We start from the raw sequence: 21,929 nt of genomic DNA on the forward strand, positions 1-21,929 counted from the left end.
TCAGTTGTAACTGAAATTAGAGTTTTTGTGTTTTAAGCCTTTTGTTTTAAGGTTGTTCTATAGGTAGCATGAATGCGTACCACAGATTCAGATTCATCACAACAGATTCTGCTGTATTTTAATCTGGATCAATGTCTACATGGATCTGCAGTTTATACCTTCACCAGTGGAATGGCTGAAAAGTATAACTGAAAATATTTACTTCTGCACTTTACTTTAGAGACAGTTATTCTATCAGTCCACTAGAGGGGCTCACTGCCTGTGCTTATTTTTCTGTCCACATATTTGCAGTCATATATGAAGTCGCCAAAAACTCCAAACCATGAAGTAAATCCAGCTATTTGGCTTAAAACAAACATCAAACTCAAGCCCCAATATAAATACACATGATTAAAACAGAATGAGCCCCAACATTAAAGACTTTTATGTTTCGTTTCGGGGTTTTTTAATGTCACTGAACTGTGATTGAGATTCAGACACTGTTATCCCCCGTCCTACTAGCAGGAAGAATAGATCTATCTATCTATCTATCTATCTATCTATCTATCTATCTATCTATCTATCTATCTATCTATCTATCTATCTATCTATCTATCTATCTATCTATCATTGAACAATCATTAACAATTATCACATTCAAGTTGTTATAAAAACATTTTTTATTTTTCACATTTTAGAATAATCTGAAGATGTAGAGTTTTTAACTTCTTTATTTTAGTTACTCACCAAAGAAAGCAATACATTACATTATTCATTACATTATTTTTTGCATTACTCTGTAAGAACTGACCTGAAACACACTGACACATGATTAACAACGTCACATCAGAAAAGTGATGTCACGGATGAAGGGAGCAGTAGAGATTTATTTTCCCAGACGTTCATATGACCAGAAGTGTTTACACAAATACAAGAGTTGACTCTTTGCTGATCATTAGAGAAATGCAGACTTAAAGTACTTCCACATAGGCTTCACTTTTCAGACCTGGAAACTACATCCATGGTTTGTATACAAAAGTTTAAAACAGGCCAATCATTAGAGGCACTATTATTTCTGTTAATAAAAGTATTTCAGTTCAAAGATGTCAGTTAAAAAATGTCATCTTCTCATTACAGCACAAACACTTATCGTGATAAGCCTGTAGAAGGAAATTTGTTGTGTAACAATACCAATGGTAGCAAAAAAAACTAACATCATGCGTTAGCCTGCTGTTATTTAGTGTTTCTTATATTTATCAGTTTATAATTCTAAATATTATCCTGTCTTTTTCAAAACCTTTTCTAAAAATAATGTAATAATATGATATACAAGACAATATGTATGTAACAAAAAGTAAGTGATATTCCAGAATCAGTGTGTGAAGAATAAAAGTAAAATCATTATTCAGTGTCTTGTAGAGCCTCCTCTAACAGCAACAACATGAATTTGAGTGTGTCTGTGTGTGTGTGACTTTATCAGTCTCTCAAAATTCATGATATTCAAGATCAATTCTTTGATTTTTGGGCTGAAGGAAGAACAACACTCGGTGTATAAATGCTCAATCAACAATCACTTTAATCCATACAATTCTTATTATTTCATATAAACACAATGCGCAATACATCCGGGATGGGAGATGTGCCTGAAGAGGGTCACAGCAGATCTCAAAATGTCGGCCGTTACTCAAACTCTTATACTCTCTGATGGCCCCCAGCTAGTCATAAAAATCTAAACATCCACATGCTTTCTATCTCTCAGTGAGCGTGACTTATGACCTAGGCTCCCTGTTTTTCTGCTTCCAACAAAGGTGGGGGAGAAGCTCTCATGCAGCATGCTCTGTTCGCTCTACAATCAGAAAAGCAAGGCCATGATTCTCTGCAAACAGTATTCTCTTTATAAATCAGCAGTATGGAATGTCATACAAATCAATCTAATAAATCTAATGATTTTCACATTCTTCTAACTCAGGAGTATAATGCAAACTAAAACTACATAATTATTACACAATCTATAAGAAGAAGTATAATGTGGCCTAGAGCAGTATCATGATTCAACCATTCTTTGATTAAAGGTATAATGTAACATATGACAGTATAATAATCTCACAATATATAAGCAAATACATATCTATATACAGTTAGGACAATTAGAACAATTTCCATAAAAGTTGGACAAATGTATATAAAAACTAATGGAATTATTTGCAGAAAAAATATTGGATAAGTCATTTTCTAAATGACTTTTACTCTTAATTTAGCACCAGTTCACAACAGCAGTCAATTTATATTGTAAAGACCATAAAACCAGAAAAGCTTTTCCATGCATTTCTGTTTAATCACATTCATCTCAAACTGATTCAAAGAAAGCAAAAATGGTAAAATAATGTTAAGAGAAGAAAAACAAGATTGACATTATTAGACATACTGGAACTAGATTGGACTGGACAAGGTTTGGGGGTTTCTAAGAAGTTCACATTAACTGACAATTGCCTCAGTTTTTTCCTATTTCTGTTTTGTTTTTTCCTATTTCCATTGTGTTTTGTGTGTTTTGTAGCGTTTTTCTGCTCACTGGATTTGGATTGGACCGGACAAGGCTTGAATTTTTCTAGAAGTTCACATCGATCGACCACAGTCTGGATTTTTCCAGTGTGAATATTATCATATGTCCCAGTGATTGACGTTGTGTGGATCTCTCCATTACCGTAAGTACGCCTGAGGAGTGCTGTGAATGAGATATCAACTTTTTCTTTGCGCCGAACAGTGGAAAATTTACAGGAGTGGTTTGGTGGCACGGTAAGCACCACAGAGGCAGTGTCAGTCATACTCTCTGTCACAGTGGCTCCCTTTGTAAACTGAAACTGCACCTCTGTGCTGACCTCAATAGTTCCTTCTGCAAAGATTGGAAAGCCAGCCTTAATGGTGGTTTTAGCACCAAACATGATAGAAAAGGTGAAGTCCCACCTCTGCTGCACCTCATATGTCTTTGAGAGTGTCTCTGTTTTCACTACGGGGTGACATTCATGATTGCTGATGGTTGCTTCATGCATGACCTCAGGAGGAAATTTGAAGACTTTAGAATCATCATTGTTGTATCTGATATTGTAGATCAGTTGGCTGATTACATTTTCACTGATGGTCAAGACCTTATAGTTGTTGTATGAACGTTCTTTTGTGATAAAAGGCAAGTACAAAGCCTTATCTTGAGTGGACACCTTCCCCAGTCCATATTGGTTCTTGCCCACATATATTTGCTTCCCTGGGCAGGTCCAGACTGAATTCTTTGGTACTGAACCATACGAACCAGCATTCCACTCCAGGATCTCAAAGTTGTCTTTGTTAACCAGTATTTCAAATTTATAACCTATTTTATTCCTTTTATTACTGGAAAAGGAGCAATATCGACCCTTGCTGGGCGTATAAAAGCCAGCGTCACAATTACACTTACAAATATAATCCACTCGATTAGTATAGCCATTGTAAATCGAGACGGTATGATTAGGAAGAGAGTTGTTCCAGGTCACCCACATCAGGTTAGTGCCATTGATAGGGACAAAGGAGGAAGACTGAACTTGCCTCTTCTGTCTGAAGTTACGAACACTTAAAAGTGGCAGATTTGTTAGCATCGGTCTGTTCACTGAAGTTGGAGGGATGCCACTGGAATCTGTTCATGTGGATAAAAAGGAAAAGGACATGCATGAAATTTTAAAATGCAGATACACAAAAAGTAAAATGATGGAAAAATCATTAACCACCAGAATAAAGGTAGCAATATAAAGATTTTTTGAGATTTTTATTAATTTCTTTCATTTGCATCACTTTGCTTGATGACCAGGTGCTATCAAAATACACCGTATAATAGCATCATTATATAGCATCAATAGGGGAAAAAAAAAACATAATTAAACATAATATATTATCATTTTACTTCTATATATTTCCTTATTATACTATTAAGAGAAATATTATAATATTTCCTTAATATTTAACTTTTTTCCTAAAATGTGATTGTGACAACATGTGTTGGGAACCTAACTCAATATAAGAGGGAAGGGAGGGAGGGGTTGTTTTTCTGCTCTTTTCTTGGAGGGGGATTTCCATTCCAGAGTTTTCCATTCCAAACTGTAAATTTAGCCAAGAGCTGGGCCCAGCTCCAAATAAAGGGGTACAAATATATACTGCTTGGGCGTTGTGCTCTATGTCTGTTTGGCACACTATTCCTTTTACTTTTAAACCCATTTGAAACAGTATGAAATGAAGTTATTAGCCTCTGTATCACATTTGCTGTCAGACATTTGATTATAAGCATATAATTTACCAAATTTCTGCTGACAGTTTGTGCTTACCGTCTTTCTGCTGCGTACTGTTCTCAATGTCATGAGAACTGGCTGAAGACAGAATTAGCAGGATCAGCAGCAACAACACTGGCAAATGTATGTGGGATATGAAAACAGGGGAAAAATCATATAATCAGGAGTGTATAAAATCAATAAAAGCTCTGAACAGCAAAGCTATGAAGACACTGAGTCAAGAGTCTGAACTGTCTCAAGATGGGGAACAGGGCCGTGCAGAGAGGTTTAAAGGGGCGGGTGCTCAAAGTTAAAAAGGGGCACATTGAACCAGGCTGAATAACAACAACACACATTCATCAAGAATCTAATATGGGAAGGGCGGGGCTGTGTTGATCTGAGACTGTAGACATTAAAAAGTCCATAGGAGAGATGGTAGCTGATTAAACAAGTGTCATGAGATAATAACAAAATGCAAAGATTGGTGACAGCGCTTGGAACCATAAGGCAACAAAAAACTGTGAGAAATAATTTAGGCTCTGCCTGTGAATCACTCTTTGCTTCTCTTCTTCCTTCCTTCCCATCATTTCATATATCACTCTCCACTTGCTGTCCATCTGAGAACAAGGCACAACTTGCTATTGCAATAAACTATAATCTAATTATCCACACCTAACAACTCTTGCACTTAATCTATAATAAAATGATGACAGAAAAATGTTATAGCACTGCCTTTAGTAGCCTCACACAGCTCCTACTGTTTCCTCCTCATGTCCTTACCAGCCATGTCTGCACAATGTTATATCATGAGTAATATTTTTTTAAATCCAGCTAAATAAAACACACACATGCACACACACACAGTGACATTTTAGACCTTCTTAAGAATACTGTATATACTATGGGCATCATGGTGCTGATCCAGAATCCTTACATTATTATTCATTACTAGAGCTACAATAATAAAGCAAAGAGGAGGGGGAAGTAATAAATATGAAATAATGTATTTATGATGATTCCATTTGTTTCACTATCCACTCTGTGCAGGGCAAAGCTTATTACATTTTTAAATTGTAGAGATACAATCATTTTACTGCTGTAAAATCCAACTTTTGTCTTATTTAAAATATAAATCTAATATAATCTGCTTCTTAATGTATGTTCTTTAAAATACAGCGTGTGTTTTTTAATATATTATAATTATAATAATTATTATGTGGACATGCATATTAGATCGTTTTTTAGTGAAATATAATCCCTCCAGAAAGGCAGGAAATGCCCAGAAACTTACTTTAAAACTAAATATGTTTCTAAATACTTTAAAACTAAATATGTTCTAAATACTTTAAAACTAAATATGTTCCCTAAAACGGTGACAGAGCTACAGACCCATGACAGCCTTACACAGGTAGCCAGCAGCTATGACCAGCACTACATGTGCAGTTAATAAAAGGACAGGTAATGTTTGTCGCGCTGTTGCACACACAGCACGCTCGTTTGTTTCAGTTCGTCAGTTGCAACAAGACAGCTCACCAACGTGTACGTAATAAGCTAATACTCCTGTGCTACACACTACAGTGTACGCTGTACACCTACTTACTGGTTTTGTCGCATCAGTCTGTGTCTCTGAGTTTTAACTTGTGTTTCTCCTGCAGCTCCGGACCGCAAAAAATGCGCGTGCTCTTTGTGAGCTCGTTCCCGGCTCGTAACCAGCGCGTTCTGCCGTCGAGGGCGATCATTGGTTAATAGTGATCATGTGACTGATGCAAGCCAGATCCTTTTATTTAGCAAAACTGTGATTAATAGTTAAATATTATTGTTGAGGGGCACAGACAGGACTCTGCACGCACACACACATAAAAATAAATAAATAAGAAAAATTTAAAAGTTGCCTCAACAAAAGGGCACTTTGGGCACTCATCAGGAAAGGGTGCTCAAGCCCCTCTAGCCCCCCCCCCCCCCCCCCCCCCCCCCCCCCCGCACGTCCCTGATGGGGAATTTGTCACGGTCAGGTTGACCCAGTATTTTGAGTTATGTTTTGGTTTATTTTTGAATGATTGTTCTTTATGTTTCTCTGGTGCTTTGTTGGGTTTTATGATGAATCTGCCTTTCAAGTTACTTTGGTGTGTTTGATTGTTTCCTTATTCTCTTAGTGCTTGTGATGATGATGATTATGATGATGTTCTATGTTCCAGCTTATTCTGGTTTATTCTTAGTTCTGCCCGTGTTAAGTCTGTGTTTCCTAGTCTGCATCCTTGTGTCTTTTTTTCTGTTTTATTGTGAAAGTCTATGTCTTATGTTAGTGTGTGTGTGTGTGTGTGTAGCCCTGTGTTTTCCTGTGCCCAGTGTCGCGTCGTACCCTCAAGCTGTTTGTTTCCTTGTGTGCCTCTCTGCAAAGTGTGAGTTTATATTTTTCCCAGTTTAGTTTAGTATGCTTTTCCCCTGTCAGCAAATACAGCTGAGTTTTTTGAGTTCATCCCTCGAGTCTGAGTGCCTGCATCTTGGGTCCAACTCCTGCCTGCCACACAGCGATTCATGACAGAATTCCTTTTGAAAGAGGAGCTAAACGTTTACAACCTGTTTTGAAAATGTGTAATGTTTGTTAAAATTGGCAAAGAACACAATAAGCAGTGCTCACCTTCCATCTTCGGTCTGCTTTCGCTTGCTTCAACTGACCTGTGACTTCCTTGTGATTAAGTATGTGTGTGCTTACTTTCTCTTTCCACTCTCTTTTAAAGGGGCCAGTGCGATAAAAGTAGGATGTGAGGGAGTTTCCTGAAAATATTTTGCTGTTATATTTCTGAATGGGGGGAACAGTCTAAACACAGTCGTTATCAGGGTGTTGTTGTTCAGCTCCAGCCTTGAGACCACAGCTGGCGCCGAAGGGGTATCCGCGTGAAATGATGGTGTATTTTACTTTAGTGCGAACAACTCATATGAATTTCAAAGCTGTTCTAACAGTCCGACACTGGTCTCTCAATCTCCCGTTGGAGAGCCGTGAGCTTCTCCATGATGTTATCAAACTTATGCTCTGTGATGTTGTCATTCTTGTGCTCAAAGAGCTGATTCTGAGAACTATATAGTAATGGTGATGCTATTTCCTGGAGAAATATCTGGTGAATTGATTGGACAGGTGGCAGAGAAGAGGCACAAAGAAGTTGTGGGAATAAAGAAAATATTTTACTGCTACATAGCTTTCATCATTATCATTGCATTAAAAGTTAATTAAAAGCTACTGGCATTAGATTAAAACTTTTATTACAGGTGCGGCCATAATCATTTTATACACACATTGCAGGTTGTGCTCATCAAAGAGTTGATGCTCAGTCTATTTAAAGGTCTTAAGCTTCGTTTGGCTTGATGTCCTGACGATCTATGGTGTAAGTGACTCGGTGCAACAGAAGGTTAAAACGCATACACGCTTACAAACACAAAGGCCTGGAATTAATTTTGCTTCTAACTGCATTTGAGTTTGCCTAGTAACAGGTGACAGAAGAAGAGTAAAGAAGAGTACAAACCCTCAGGGACCACCTGGAATGTGAAACAAATTGCCATGTATGGAAGAATGTGATTGAAAGAGGAACTTCATTCTCTGTTTTTAGCTTTTTAATTGACCATTTACTGCAACTGATGCATGTCATATTCATCAGTCACACATGAAGGGGCGGAACCCCGATGAAATAAAAGCAGTCTGAAGGCTATTTTTGGGCGAAGATCTATGCTGATGTGTTGCAGTGTACATCTTCCCACGCGTGTGTTTAATAAAATCATTGTTTGACGGCCCTCTTCTGGGCCAGTGTTGTTTTGTTCTTATCCTCAATATTTAGAATTTGGGACAAAGTCTAATAAGGAAAAATCCTCACGCTTTTGTTTCATTTGAATGATTTATGGTGACTTCAATGCAAAACACCTCTATAACATTGTTAACTATGAAAACACATCTTATGTGTTATGTATATTAATGTGTAAATTAATAATTATGTTCTCTTTTTGTCCTGGTTACATGGATGAAGAAGTCACACATTCGCGAAAAGGAATTTCATCTTAATCTGAAAACAATCCCGACAAAACCAGTAAATGGCTTGCATTTGTATAGCGCTTTTGTCACGGTCCTGGGTCATTTTGACCCAGCATTTTCAGTTCTTAAATTCCTTTGTATTATGGTTTGTATTCTGATCCTTTTGTTATGCTTTGTTTATTAGTATTATTCTGTGTTTTAGTTATTCTTTGTGAGGGATTAGTTCTTAGGTTGTGTCTCTTGTTTAGTTTAGGTTCAGTTCAGTGTCAGGTCTGTGTCTGTTTCTTGTTTCCTGTTTTATTGTGAAAGGTTGTGCCTTGTGTCAGTGTGTCTAGCTTTGCTCCCTGTGTCTCCCTCCTGTTTTCCATTCCCTGATTACTCCCCTGTGTATATAAGCCCTGTGTTTTCCTGTTTCCCCTGTTGTGTTGTACCCTCAACCTGCTGTGTGTTTAGTCTCCTGCTCTGGCTTAGTGTTTCTTTCCCAGTGTTTCAGTCCTTAGTTCCTCTGTACAGAGTTTTGTTTGGTTTGATGAGTTTTAGAGGTTTTTGTCCCAGCAATAAAGCTGCGCTTTAAGTTTGACTTCCGTGTTGAATCCTGCATTTTGTGTCCACCACTCCTGCCTGCCTGCCACACAGCTAACCATGACAGCTTTACTTAGTCCCTACACTGTAAACCCGGATAAGTTCAATACACTTAAATCGTTTGAGGAAACCGATTCCCTTCAAATGATTTGAGTAATCAACCCAAAACAAAAAATTAACTGATTTAGTCAAGTAAACTTAAAAGTAAAATTGTCACAATTTACTATATTGAGTCATCGCTACCTAAAGTGTTTAAGTATTCAATATTTCAAAAATAATTTGTTTAAGTACAGTTAAATTAATATTAATAGAAAAAACTAAATTGTTTAAGTGGTGCTAATATTACAAAACTCACTTTTTTGCGTAGTGTTTAATTAAAAGCGTCTTTTAATTAAATGTATTATTATTACTAAAACTTAATATGTCAAGGCAAACACACTCAAAACCAAAGACCACTAAAGTGTTTTTTGTTTTTGTTTTTTACTTTATAACAAAACAAGACTTTTGTTTTCCTTTGAACAGTATTCCAATTTTTACACATGGCGCTTCTAAGAAGACATTTCTTTCAGAAACAAACACAATATTTCAGTTGTTCCTAGCCACTTTTTGACAAGAATTTATTTGTGGTCTCTGAGGTAGTTTTTTTTAACAGTAAGTTTTTTGTTAGCACAATTGGACTTCCAATAAAACATTTTCTTTAAAACAATCCTTTTAAACAGATAAAACTGTGTATCACAAGTAAAGAACTTTGGTGCGACACTCTGGGTAACAAGTTGTAACAGTAAAACTTATTTTCACAAATATTTTAACTTGGAAAAATAAAAACTATGGAATAATGAATGGCCCCAGCGAGACAATGAAATTAAAGGAATAGTTCACTGATTTTACGTAATAAGATATGTTCTTACCTTAGCTTTGACAAGTTGATGTGTACCAGTCTTGTCTTTGTGCGTGCCCTCAGTCATGCAAATGGAGCAAAGCCTCTCCCATATATTCCAAATACCTCCACTTTTTGCTCCTTTTAGAAGCTACCAAGTTCCCCCATGTTTTCCCTATTTATGTAAAATTACATGAAAAGTGACACTCTCCAAGTTTAGTTTAACTAAATTTAACGTGTGGATTTTCTAAGCCGATAAGAAGGGGTACTATATTACAAGGTGTAATAACACTGTAGGAGCACTTCTTCATCCCCCCAGTAACTCAGTCTATGCTCCAGAGTGCACTAGGGTTACTGCGCGCTTGTAATATAGTGCCCCTTTTTATCGGCTTAAAAAATCTATACGTTAAATTTAGTGAAACTAAACTTAGATAGTGTAACCTTTCATGTAATTTTACATAAATAGGGAAAACGTGGAGGAGCTCGGTAGCTTCTAAAAGGAGCAAAAAGTGGAGGTAGTTGGAATATATGGGAGAGCCTTTGTCTCGCACAAAGACAAGACAGGTATGCATCAACTCTTCAAAGCTAAGGTAAGAACATATCTCAGTATGTAAAATCAGTGAACTACTCCTTTAAGCCCTGGTTTTGCCATCCACTAAAAACAAAAAAAGACAATTACAAACACAATAATGACTTCCTGAACTTGAGAAAAAGCTGCTCAATGAAGAGTGAACATTCAGTGTATCTATGCACACATTGAAAGCTCATTTTTTAGCCTTTGGAGTTTTGGAGGAGGATCGTTTCGTCCCAGATTCAGCATAATCTGCTGGATAAACAGGAATGTATTCTTCATGCACTTTGGGTACTCCAAGTGGAGTGCATAAGTCAGTCCAAACAGGAGACACATTGCCAAAGGAAGACTGCAGATGGAATCCATTACCACATTGTCCTCTAGAAGGATCCCCAGCTGGGAGGGGTTCAGTTCTTGCTCTGGACTTCCGTTTTCACCATTGAAGATGATTCCTATTGGGATTTCAAGGTCACCATCAGCAGCATTCTAGGGGGGGGGGGGGACTGTGAGTTAACCTGTTGGTGGAGAGTAACACAAGTATAAAAGGTCAAAGTATTGTATTTCTATAAATGTTGTTTATTATTTAAGTACAAGTTAATTGTTCAAATAAAAAAACAACAGGAAATTTTGGGGAATCTGTAAGGCTTATTGTCATTAAACAACTGTATAATGAAGTTTGTCCTCTGCATTTGACCCATTCTTCAATGTTGATAAGGCAGCAACCCGTCAAGAGAATGGCGCTGCAGCGGCGCACATGTTAATAAAGTAAACTTTACGAGAGGCCGTACAGGTGCAGAGGAGCGGTGTTCAGCCCCTCGAGCCTCAGCGAGGGGCTGAGCGTCAGAGCGCGGCTGTGCAGAGAATAATGACAGGTTTATTTGTCCGTGTGAACGGCTGGAGGTGCCCGGCCGTGCTCTGGTCCTCCTCCTCTGACCGGGGCCGGAGTCCGGACCCGGGCTAACCCTGAACACGGTTTGGATGTGCTCACATCACACAATGGAACCGCGCGGTTTGGATGGACGAGGAAGATGCTAGAACCATTACGCATGAGCAGGGGTTAAGGCTGTGAGGGTTACAGCCTTAAAACATTTATAATAAATACTTTTCACTACTTTGCGGATTTCACTTATTGCGGGTTGTTTTTGGGACGTAACCCCCGCGGTAAACGAGGGTTCACTGTAGATTGAATTAGCGTGCACATTTGCGTAATGTAACATGCAATTATTTTTGCTTAAAGTTGAAATAAAAAGATTTAACTCACCAGTGTGCGTGGAGGTTTGAGGAAAAGTACTCCCTATCGACTGTAGACTGAAACAAACATGTCCAATCCCAGGCAAAACCACCAAAAACGACTTGTCTTAATTTTTCCTGACAAACAAGTCCAGACGTCTCTTCGGTTCCAGTGCCGGGAAAAATATGGGAGGGGCAACAAAAACTTAAAAATAGTGAAAGTGCTTTCAACTAAACATGATCAGTAAACATCAAATTTACTTTTATTATTTGAGTGTTGAGTTTAAAACTTATTCTCTTATAAAAAATTGAACTTAAACTATTTATTAGAATAAACTTAAAATAGAAAGGACCATGTTAAATGTATTCATTTTAGTGCATCACATGCAAAACAATATAGGTTAAGTGCAAAAAGCTTCCACCAATGAGTTCTGTCTGACACAGTTATATGATTTTAGTTTTACAAAGAAAATTTATTACCATCAGTGATTATAGCTAAACCATTTGAATGCAAATAACTTTTGGGATTACAGTGTATGGACCCCAAAGCGCTTTACACTACATTCAGTCATTCACCCATTCACACACACATTCACACAGTTTTCTTTGACCAGTTTATTGCTCAAAGTCAGTATCCAGACAGTGAAAGTGCACAGTCTGCTTTATGATTCAGCCATAAAGCAGCTATATAAACCTGGAGGTGTCCCGAGGTGGACTCACCGGAGAGCGACAGTAAGGGTGAGTGCTGATCAGCACATTCATGCTCAAATTTCTAATGACAATAATCTGACATATTCAGATGTTAATTTTCTTTTAATAAAGTGGGATATTTCATTTTATTTTATAAATGTATGTCAAGTAAAAATCTAATCAGATGTGGCAAGAGGAACTCTACTATTTTAATATATAGTGTGGTTTTAAGAAATGCTTTAATATTACCATTTTAAGGCAATAAGTCATCAAATGTAAAGTTATTTTATATGCTATATGTGTGTTTATAACTTCCACCTGACCTATAATGGAAATAATAGTATGATAATATATATTTATATATATTAATTTATATATTTATAATAATATAAATTTATAATGCTTTAAATTTGTATTTGTTTTGTTTCACTGATGCATACTACTGTCATAAATACTGTCTCTTTTGGGTCGGAGGGATGGGGGGAAATGTAGAATAAATAGACCCAATACACCCAAAAATGTAACATAGAAGATAAACTACATATAAAGCGTTATTGTGGTGGCACAGATGTTTATTTCTTCTATATTTTGGGGGTTTTCAGTGAAAATGGAGTTCACTATGTTGGATTCTAACCTTTCAGAGTAAAGTCAAAAATAAACTGCTGTAAATTTAGTTCTTTGTCGTTTAAGGTGTTTGACACTGGTGAAGATAAAAATTGTAATAACTGAAACTAGCTGAAAGAAAGAAATAATATTTGAAACTGTAAAATATTACACTAATTTGTCATTTGGATAGCTGGATTGGTGGAATAATATATTCTGATGTTAAAGATTTAGTTTGTAAAAAGATCTCATAACTTAGAGGTTTTGTGTTTCATCTTCAGATGAAGCTGTCTGTGTTGTTGCTCTCGGCCCTGCTGGCTCTGTCCTCAGCCAGTCTGCAGGACATTGTGAAGAAGAGCATACAACTCAGAAAAGGTAAGCATATCATGCGTTTTATGACATATTGTATAGAGATATGGATAACAGCTTTGTGTTACACCCATAGTAACACTTAAACCAAAGTAAACCTGAAGTGTGTTGCGTTCAACATCCAAAGATCCCCCACAAAAATGTAGTTTCTGAATATTTTGCATATTTTGTAGCTAGAATAAAAGAAAGGAAAAACAACCTTAATTCAGGATCATTCAAGTGTTAAGAGGTTAAAAAGAGATTAAAGCTTGTTGCCTGAATTGAGGTTGATGTGTTTGACACTTATCTCTTCTGTTTTATGGCATTTTTTCTTTTCTTTGTCTCTCTTATATAGTGTCCTTATTGAAACCAGAGGTGGAGGGCCGGGTCCCTGAACCAACTGGTAACAGAAAGGTGTTGGGTCCTCTAAATCCTGCTGATCTGGAGCAGCAACAGGATCTGCCTTCCTCCTTCCTCTTTGGCGATAATGTCAACCTGCAGTGGCTGACCTGGGATGGATCTCTGCCCAATGGAGCCGTTTCCATCTACAACGGCTATACCGAGCGTATTGACTATGTCTGCAAGTACAAGTGTGAGGCTGGCTTTTATAACCCTAACCTGGGTCCTTACTGCCGCTACCCCTATGGTGACCGTGAGTATTACGCCCCTGAGTTTGAGATCCTCGCTAACAAGGACAACTTTGAATTCCTGGAATGGAAGGAAGGCTCCTACGGTTCACTGCCACAACATTCAGTGAGGACGTGTGCAGGAGTTGACATCTACGTTGGAAAGAACAAGTACGGTCTCGGGAAGGTTGTTCCTCAGTTTGAAGCCTTCTTCCTGCCCTGGGAAGGTGATGAGTACTGGTATAAGAATTACCAGGTCCTGGCCATCAACAGGGACACCTACACCCAGCACATCTCTGATGTTAAGTACGGCATTGATGAGGTCACCATCTTCCAGTATCCTCCTGAGACCATGCGTATCTCTGGTATCACCAACAATGAGTGCCAGACAGTGGTGAAGACAGTCACCATCACAAAGACCTCAGAGGTAGAGACTACCTGGAACATCGGACGAGCCACGATGCTTGGTGTCACGGGCAGCATCACAGCCGAAATCCCCTTCATCGGCTCCGGGGGCATTGAGCTTGGTGCTGAGAAGACGCTGCAGTTCTCCAGGGGAACCACCGTAATCGAGACGCTCAGCCACTCCGTGTCTGTGGAGCTCAGAGTCCCACCAAACCACACCTGCAAAGTCCGCATGGAGGGACGCAAGATCAAAGCCGATATCCCCTACACGGCTCGCCTCAGCCGAACCTACCGCAACGGAGAAACCCAGTGGACCACCATCACCGGGACGTACGACGGCGTCCAGATCGGAGAAGTCCGGGCAGTGGTGGACCGGTGCGAACCTGTCATAGATGCCAAGCCTTGCCCCTAAAACCTGGGAGAAGATACACGAAATAGTATTTTTCTGATCTTATCTGGTGATTGTGATAATGGAAGCAAATGATATGTCACAATAAAAAATACCACTCATGTCTTTGTTGGTAAATTTAAAATATCTTTCATGTGCGCAAGTGTATGAATTTATTCAAAAATAAAGCAATTTGGCACGTTTCTCCTGTTTTCTGCATTTTGTTAATTTAGCTCATTAAAATCAATCACCAGAATGTGCCAAAAAAAGGGTATCTGGACAATTGAGGCCAGATATGTACTCAAGCACGGTTTTCTATTTCTGCTATATCATTTGTAAATTGGCACAATAATTGATCTACTTTCAATAAAGACATATCCCTCTATTAACCCACAGCATAGCAAACATAGTACTATTTCAGATTCATTAGAAGGCATGAATTAATTTTTTTTAAACTAAAGTGAATTGAATGGTACTTCAACTATTTATTGTTAACATACTTTGATTATTATTATAAGCAGGCGTATATTTGAGTCTAATTTTTAAAATGATGCATTTGTTGCTTGCAGGTTTTTCTCCATTGTTTCAGTGGGGCTCATGTTGGTGTGGAAATATAAACTTTTAAAATGCTTAGGGAAAAGTTAAATCAGTCTAGAAAACAAACAAAAATCATTTAAGTAAACCAAGCTTGATGTACATAATTTCTAACGTCTCACTTCTGGTGCTTTACATCCCGGTGTTTTAGAGTTCCCTGCACTGTCGCCTTAGAAAACTTCAGTTACAGCCATGATCTGACACAAAGAAGGTCTCTCTTTGCTTAGAATAATTATTTGACTTCTGACACACAGTTCTGATGTCATGCCTCTCATTATTACAAAGCTGTAATTCTAACAGGTGAACCAAGACTACAGGTTGAGTTACACAATTGAAAAGTTTATCTTTATTTTCACTGTCAGAACTTGTGTTTTTAAAATGTTTCCTAAGTTCTAAAACATTCAAATTTCTCTTTTTGGAAGAAAATATTTACCCACAGCTTTCATCTGGTCTCACTGTAGCAACCCAAGGCAGCATCAGTATGGGTTTATAGGCATAATAACTCTGTGATAGGCCCTGGGGTATATATATATTTTTCCCTTTATATTATTCAGTTCTTGGTTAAACTTTTATTCACAATTCACATTAGTATCATAGATATAAATGTGTTTTGGTAGAAGACTGAATAAGCGGAAAAGAGACATTAGTTCAGTCATTTTTTCAAGACAGCGATGCAAACTGATTTCAAACATGGGTAAGAAAATAATTTGTTGGTGTTGGACAACTACAGAAAAACTTTCTGGAAATGATGTGCTAACACATAGTAGAGTTTTTAAAAAGCGCTTTTAATTTGTTTTGTAGCACAATTCATTATCCAGTTTTGACAATGAATAAAATAATCATTTAATTTGAAACTGTAAATCACACTGAGAACATTTAGCCTCTATTGTGTGAAAATAAAATGGTGAGACAGAAAAACATCATCAGCTGTCTGACTGAATAACTGCTTGGCACGCTCACTGATATAGGCTGAATCTGAATAGCATAATATAAATGTTCTTTACAGACAGAGACTGAATGCTGAAGCAGCTGAAACTGGTGACTGTGCAGTTTAATCATTGCAAATGACCTTTGCACAGCCTTGTTTGATACACAGTCCTCATTCAGACCTAAATAAATAAATTGATAATAACTTTCTGTCTGAAGGACGCACAGAGATGGCCCTGACATCAGCGATTTTCAATGATAGCACTGTGTGTGGAGAACAATGTCCGTGCTGAGCGGCTTCTTCTCCAGCTGAATCTTGGCAGCCAGCGACATTATGCAACAAGGCCCGTCTTAATCACTGACCCGCTATTACAGGAGATCTAATCAACTTGTTCTCTGTCCGAGCTTATCTGAACGTACAGGATCTTTTCATCAGCGGCGAGAGAGAGGCCACAGCACTTTGGACATAATGTGATCGAGTAGATACGGCACTTTTAACGATCTTATTAAATAAGAGCAAGGATCAATAAGGAGTCCTGTTATCATCAGGCGCATGAGGACTTTTGTTTCCAACACTCGTGAGCTGCAGGCTTTCAGGTCAAGGTCAACCACAGCCATCCATTCATGAGTCTTTAAGCTGACCTAAATTCTTTGCAAATTTAAGGAAAACCCTTAAATCTTGACTTCCACAGTGAAGGGAAACTGTGGCTGGCATGTTTTGGGTTCTCACGGTGACTAAAAACCAATACAACAGATGAAAGTGCTCCTCATCTATAGGCCAAGAGGGGTTTGATGAGGAAGACAATGCTGTAAGCTAGGCTCCTCATACATCTGTTGGAGTTTTGTACACTGATAAAAAGCTTTCATCAAACACCAAATGATGGAATATCTCAGTGTCTTGATGTTATTCTAAAAAAATAATCAGTCCACAAACCCCCTCAGGAGCAGCTCTTTTTTTTGCACAGTACATTGAAAAGTTTCGCCACATACTATTAAACTGTTCCACATTATCTAAGTACCTGACCTGTCCCTATGTACGCACATAGGTACGAGTGAGTTCACACAATTTTTCCAGCATTTCATCACTTCATAGAAGATATTAACAATTCATTTTGAGGGCTGAAAAAATGTAAGTTGTTAAAACAGTGCAACCAAATTAGTTTTCTCCTTGGGTATCACAATGGAAAAACAAATTCTTTCTTACTTCTTTCAAAATTATTTTACTTATAACCAATTTTCAATTCAAGTTTCAATAGCAAAACTGCACCAATTCATCATCTGCATTGTAAAGTAACAGAAACAAGCATTCGTACCCTGGATGTTTGACCTATTTTAGTTTTTCAAATCCTCTGAGCAGGCAGAAGACTTCATGACACTCACAGCCTCTGTAAGACTGTGTCCTTGAACAAGACATTAAAGCTGCCAATTGGCTGTAACTGTCAGTATGATTACACACCATATGAGTGTAACGGTATGTTGCAGAAGCTCAAACAAACTCAGTTAGTTTTCCTCCCTCCATAGAAGTTTGATTTGAAGTTTCACGTGCAGTTTTTTTCTCTTCAAATCCTTCGATAAAAACATTTTGATTCAAAGTGAGCTGCAGGACAGCAAACTGTGAACCAGACAGACGAGAAGCTTTATCTCTCCTGTTTATTGAGGGCAATAAGTCTGAAGGGAGGTTTTAAAGCTTCGCACTTACTGCAGGTAAGAGTCACTGCAGAAGGAACCTGTCAAGGTAAAAAAAAACAACAACAAAAAAACCCAACTTCTCTATATCTGAATGAACGGCTGCTGTGGGCTTGAATTTAAGGGGTTCTGTTTTGTTTTTTTTATCTCTGTCTTATCTGTCATGTGAAATCAATAAACAGATCAACAAATTTCAGGTCAAAATCTTTCTTACTTTTTGGTTTTATACTCGGCATTCAGGGATGATTTCTTAAGTCTGATCTTCATTTAGTAATCTTATAAACATACAGTAATGGGACACTCAGTTTATAATTTACTGCCTTAATTACTAATTTATGTGACGCTAATCCTGCTGTGATATCCTGCAGATGTGACTTTCTTTTATTTCATTCACTTACCTGAAGTAATTTCTTTACATTGTATGTAAGGGCATGTGATACTGGTACAATTTAGATTCAGAGCTGGTTCTTTTTTCATTCATTTGGTTTCATTTTTAGAGAAAGATTTCTGTAAATGGGGATTTATATTTGATGAATTGTAGCAACATAGCTGTGTATATATGTCCAGTCATTTATAAACACCAGTGATCTTTACATAAACAACAAAATAACAGTCTTTTCTAACAATACACTATTTAAATATATATATTTTAAAGTACACAAGCTAAGTCAGCTGTGTGTGTCAAAGGCTCATCACAGACAGGCAGAGTAATCAGCAAAGTGTTGTATATATTATGCATACAAATGTAAAAGTTTATAAATGCATCTTATTGTATAAAGTTCTCACGTCTGTTTTCTGACTAAATATTTATATCAACAAACTAAAAGTCAAGTAATATAATTTTGATTGCCTCGGACATGAATAATAATTCTTTCAATGTATTCTGACTTGTCCAAAGCAGATTACTGGTAAGTATTCCTCTATATCTGTTTAATTAAAAATAAGCAAAAAATTAATTGGATTAAATTTGACTCCTATTTTTAATAGTTTTCCATTTTTTTCCATTGATTTAAAACTGTGTTGACCACATGAGTTTTTAATGGTTGTTTATTTTTAGCTTTTAGAAGTGTACATTTCCATGTTGCAGCGTTCGCGCACAGTGATTGCCAACTGATGATGACATACTACTGCTGGTGTTTCTTTGTGTGTCCAGATGAGGTGGTGTGTTGCTGTTCTCCTGGCAGTGCTGCAGCTGTGCAGCCCGGCGCTACAGTCTGACCCGCTGCTCTACGTTTTCCAGCTGCAGGATAGGGAAGAAAAACCCAGCAGTCAGTCACATTATAATCCTACAGTTTATCACAGCATGTTACTTTAATGACTACATGACTCCTCCCACTAGAAAAATAAGAACCGTATCTGAGCTCCAGTTCTAATCACTTGCACCTGTGATTTCAACACTCGAACTTGCACACAGCTGAATCATCTACTTCTGTGTCAGACTGATAAAACCTGTATGTCAAGGATCATCAGTGTTCGTGAGAGCAAAGTCTGCAGTTTGAAGACTTCTAACTTTTAAAAAATGCATTGCTTAAAAATGTGTTTTAAAATTTATTTAGGTTTTTCAGGGGAGAAGAAATTACACTGATAATTTAAAGTCTTAAAACTTAAATAAACTCATGTATCAAATATGACACACTGGGCATTAAGGGGTTAAAGCACTGGAAAAGGGAGATTTTTCTGGCCACACCAACCCTACTCAGCTTTCTTGGCATATTTGGCTTTCTTTATTTTAGTTTTTTCTCATTTTGTTTCCCCCAAAATATATTCAAATGATGCATTGGTCTTTTGGCTCTGTAGAACATGTCCAACTTGCATCCGAGATGTGTAAGTCCAGTTAGTCAGGCAGGGACTAAAAATAAGAGGAATGTTGGAAAAGGTTCAGAGGAAATAGCAACCAGGTTTAATCTAAGGGATTGCTTTGTAACACTTTTTCCCATCACCTCATGTATGGTGTTATGGTGCGCTCATGTAAGGTTGTGTTAAGATTGTGAAGGTGCTGAATTTATATTAAGACCCTAACCCAATAACTGTCACTAGTGGATACACTTTCACCCTCACGGTGCTTAAAAAATAGGTATGAAACTACCTGATGTCAACAATGTTTCTTTCTGCTTAACGCTTTGGTTGAAAGCAAGTGTCAGTCTTTCATTCAAACTCGATTCTGCTTTTTTTTTTTTTTTTTAAGAACACGTCTTAACAGTTTTGGTAGTAAATGTTTCAAATGAGTTGAAACTTTTGTTTGTCTAGATTAAATCCTACAGCCACTATCTTTCTATATTGTCTTACAGAGCCATGGCTTAACCCCACCTTGGGAAATGTTGTTCCTTCCCGGGGAGCTCTCAGCCCCCCTAAAGTTGTAGAAACCTCAGAAACTGAGACGACTTCACACTCAAGCCCCATGTTTGGCGAACATGTCAACCTTAGGTGGGTCACATGGAGCGGTTCCCTCCCAAATGGCGCTGTTGCCATCTTCAACGGCTACACCGAACGTACCGACTATGTGTGCAAAGTCAACTGTGAGGCTGGTTTCTACACTCCCAGCAAAGGGAACTTCTGCCAGTACCCCTACGCTGACAAAGAGTATGCATCCTCCAAGTTCGAAGTCCTGGTTAACGTGGACCACTTTGAGTTCCTGCAGTGGGTTGAAGATTCATATGGCTCTGTTCCTGAGTATGCCATCAAAACCTGTCCCAACTCAGACATATATGTGGGTAAGAATAAGTATGGTCTTGGTAAAGTGGTGACCAAACATGAAGCCTTCTTCCTCCCCTGGGAGGGGGATGAGTACTGGTACAAAAACTACCAGGTGCTTGCTATCAACAGAGACAGCTACAGCCAGCATATCTCTCATGTAGAGTATGCCATTGACCAGATGGAGCTGTTCCACCATCCTCCAGAAGCCCTGAAGCTCACTAAGGTCGCCAACCTGGAGTGCAGAGATGTGGAGAAGACAGTGACACTGGAGAAGACCAGTACAGTGGAGAAGAAATGGGACATCGGCAGGGAGACCCGCAATGGCTCTGTGTCCACCATGACAGCCAAAGTTCCTATCTTTGGTCCGGGTAATGTGGAGTTGTCCAAGGAGCAGACGGTGACCTTCTCAAAGGGGACCACCATTGTGGAGTCAATCAGTCACGCTGTCTCTGTGGAGCTGCTGGTCCCACCCAATCACTCCTGCACCGTGAGGATGGATGGCAGAAAGATGAAGGCTGACATCCCTTTCACCGGCCGGCTGAGCAGGACCAACCACAACGGAGACACCCACTGGACCTACATCACAGGCACCTATGACGGCGTGAGTGTTGGCGAAATCAATGCTGTGGTGGAACGGTGTCAGCCAGTGCCTGATGCTGTCCCCTGCTCCCCAGATCAAAACTGATGATGAGTCTGCTGATGCTTTGTTTTTCAAATAAAGCGCAATCAAAATTCAAGGTGAATCGTTGTTTTGTATTCTTTAATTTTTGGAGGATTTAAAAGAATTTTGACTCATCGAGCTCCAAAGCCCTACTGCTTATTTTGATATCTACACACTAATTTTAAACATGTAGCATCAATCTTTTAGGATTACATGAACTGCTATAGTTTACTTCCTATGTTGTGCATTTGGTTGCCTAACCAATAAACTTGCAAACTTGTTCTTCGTCTTCTTTCAGATGCTTCCTTTAGCAGTCACCAAAGCAGACCATCTGTCTCTATCTCACCCTATCCCTAGCATCTTCTTCTGTCACACCAGGCCTCTGCATGTCCTCTTTCAGTACATCCACCCATGATCTGTCACTGTGGCACTCCTAATAACATGCATTACATTTTGCTGTTCATCCGTTGATGAAAAGTTTCCAAAAGTTCAAGTGAAAGGGAAATTGCCAGAAATTGGGAAACTACTGTGTTCCACCACAGCCACGGCCATTAAACACAACAACAAAAAGTAGTTCTAAATAGAGAAGATGAAGTAAAATAAAGTAAAATAAAATTCAGTTTGTACATAAAAACACATTTCGATAAATGTAATCAAAACTCGTTTAAATTAAATATTTATTGAAATGTAAATAGTGTTAAAAGGTTCATTGTTTGCTATTTTCAGTCAATAGACTTCCAAATTTGTGTTTGCTGTAATAATCA

General features: G+C 38.1%; 2 protein-coding genes and 1 pseudogene across 4 annotated transcripts; 2 read left to right on the forward strand and 1 right to left on the reverse strand.

The window, feature by feature from the left end:
- Positions 1 to 692: 692 nt before the first annotated feature.
- On the reverse strand, positions 693 to 6,948 carry LOC101480981 (natterin-3). Of its 2 annotated transcripts, none has more exons than XM_023152564.2 (3): positions 6,904 to 6,948; positions 4,323 to 4,400; positions 693 to 3,640 (listed from the first exon to the last, which is right to left on the reverse strand). In XM_023152564.2, the coding sequence occupies exons 1-3, from the start codon at positions 6,908 to 6,910 to the stop codon at positions 2,337 to 2,339; spliced, it is 1,389 nt and encodes a 462-aa protein (XP_023008332.1). In that variant the 5' UTR covers positions 6,911 to 6,948; the 3' UTR covers positions 693 to 2,336. The 2 variants fall into 2 exon arrangements, with proteins under 2 accessions (XP_023008332.1, XP_023008333.1); XM_023152565.3 differs by lacking the exon at positions 6,904 to 6,948 and adding an exon at positions 5,866 to 6,083.
- A 4,804-nt stretch (positions 6,949 to 11,752) lies between these two features.
- On the forward strand, positions 11,753 to 14,795 carry LOC101485557 (natterin-3). The gene is made up of 3 exons (XM_004555728.4): positions 11,753 to 12,281; positions 13,118 to 13,211; positions 13,540 to 14,795. The coding sequence occupies exons 2-3, from the start codon at positions 13,118 to 13,120 to the stop codon at positions 14,625 to 14,627; spliced, it is 1,182 nt and encodes a 393-aa protein (XP_004555785.1). The 5' UTR covers positions 11,753 to 12,281; the 3' UTR covers positions 14,628 to 14,795.
- Positions 14,796 to 18,973: 4,178 nt separating this feature from the next.
- On the forward strand, positions 18,974 to 21,235 carry LOC101480698 (natterin-3 pseudogene; annotated as a pseudogene). The gene is made up of 2 exons (XR_013101015.1): positions 18,974 to 19,078; positions 20,099 to 21,235. The product of XR_013101015.1 is annotated as a natterin-3 pseudogene (transcript).
- The last annotated feature ends 694 nt before the right edge of the window (positions 21,236 to 21,929 follow it).

The sequence above is a fragment of the Maylandia zebra genome, linkage group LG12 (genome assembly GCF_041146795.1).
Source record: "Maylandia zebra isolate NMK-2024a linkage group LG12, Mzebra_GT3a, whole genome shotgun sequence".
NCBI classification, from domain to species: Eukaryota; Metazoa; Chordata; class Actinopteri; order Cichliformes; family Cichlidae; genus Maylandia; species Maylandia zebra.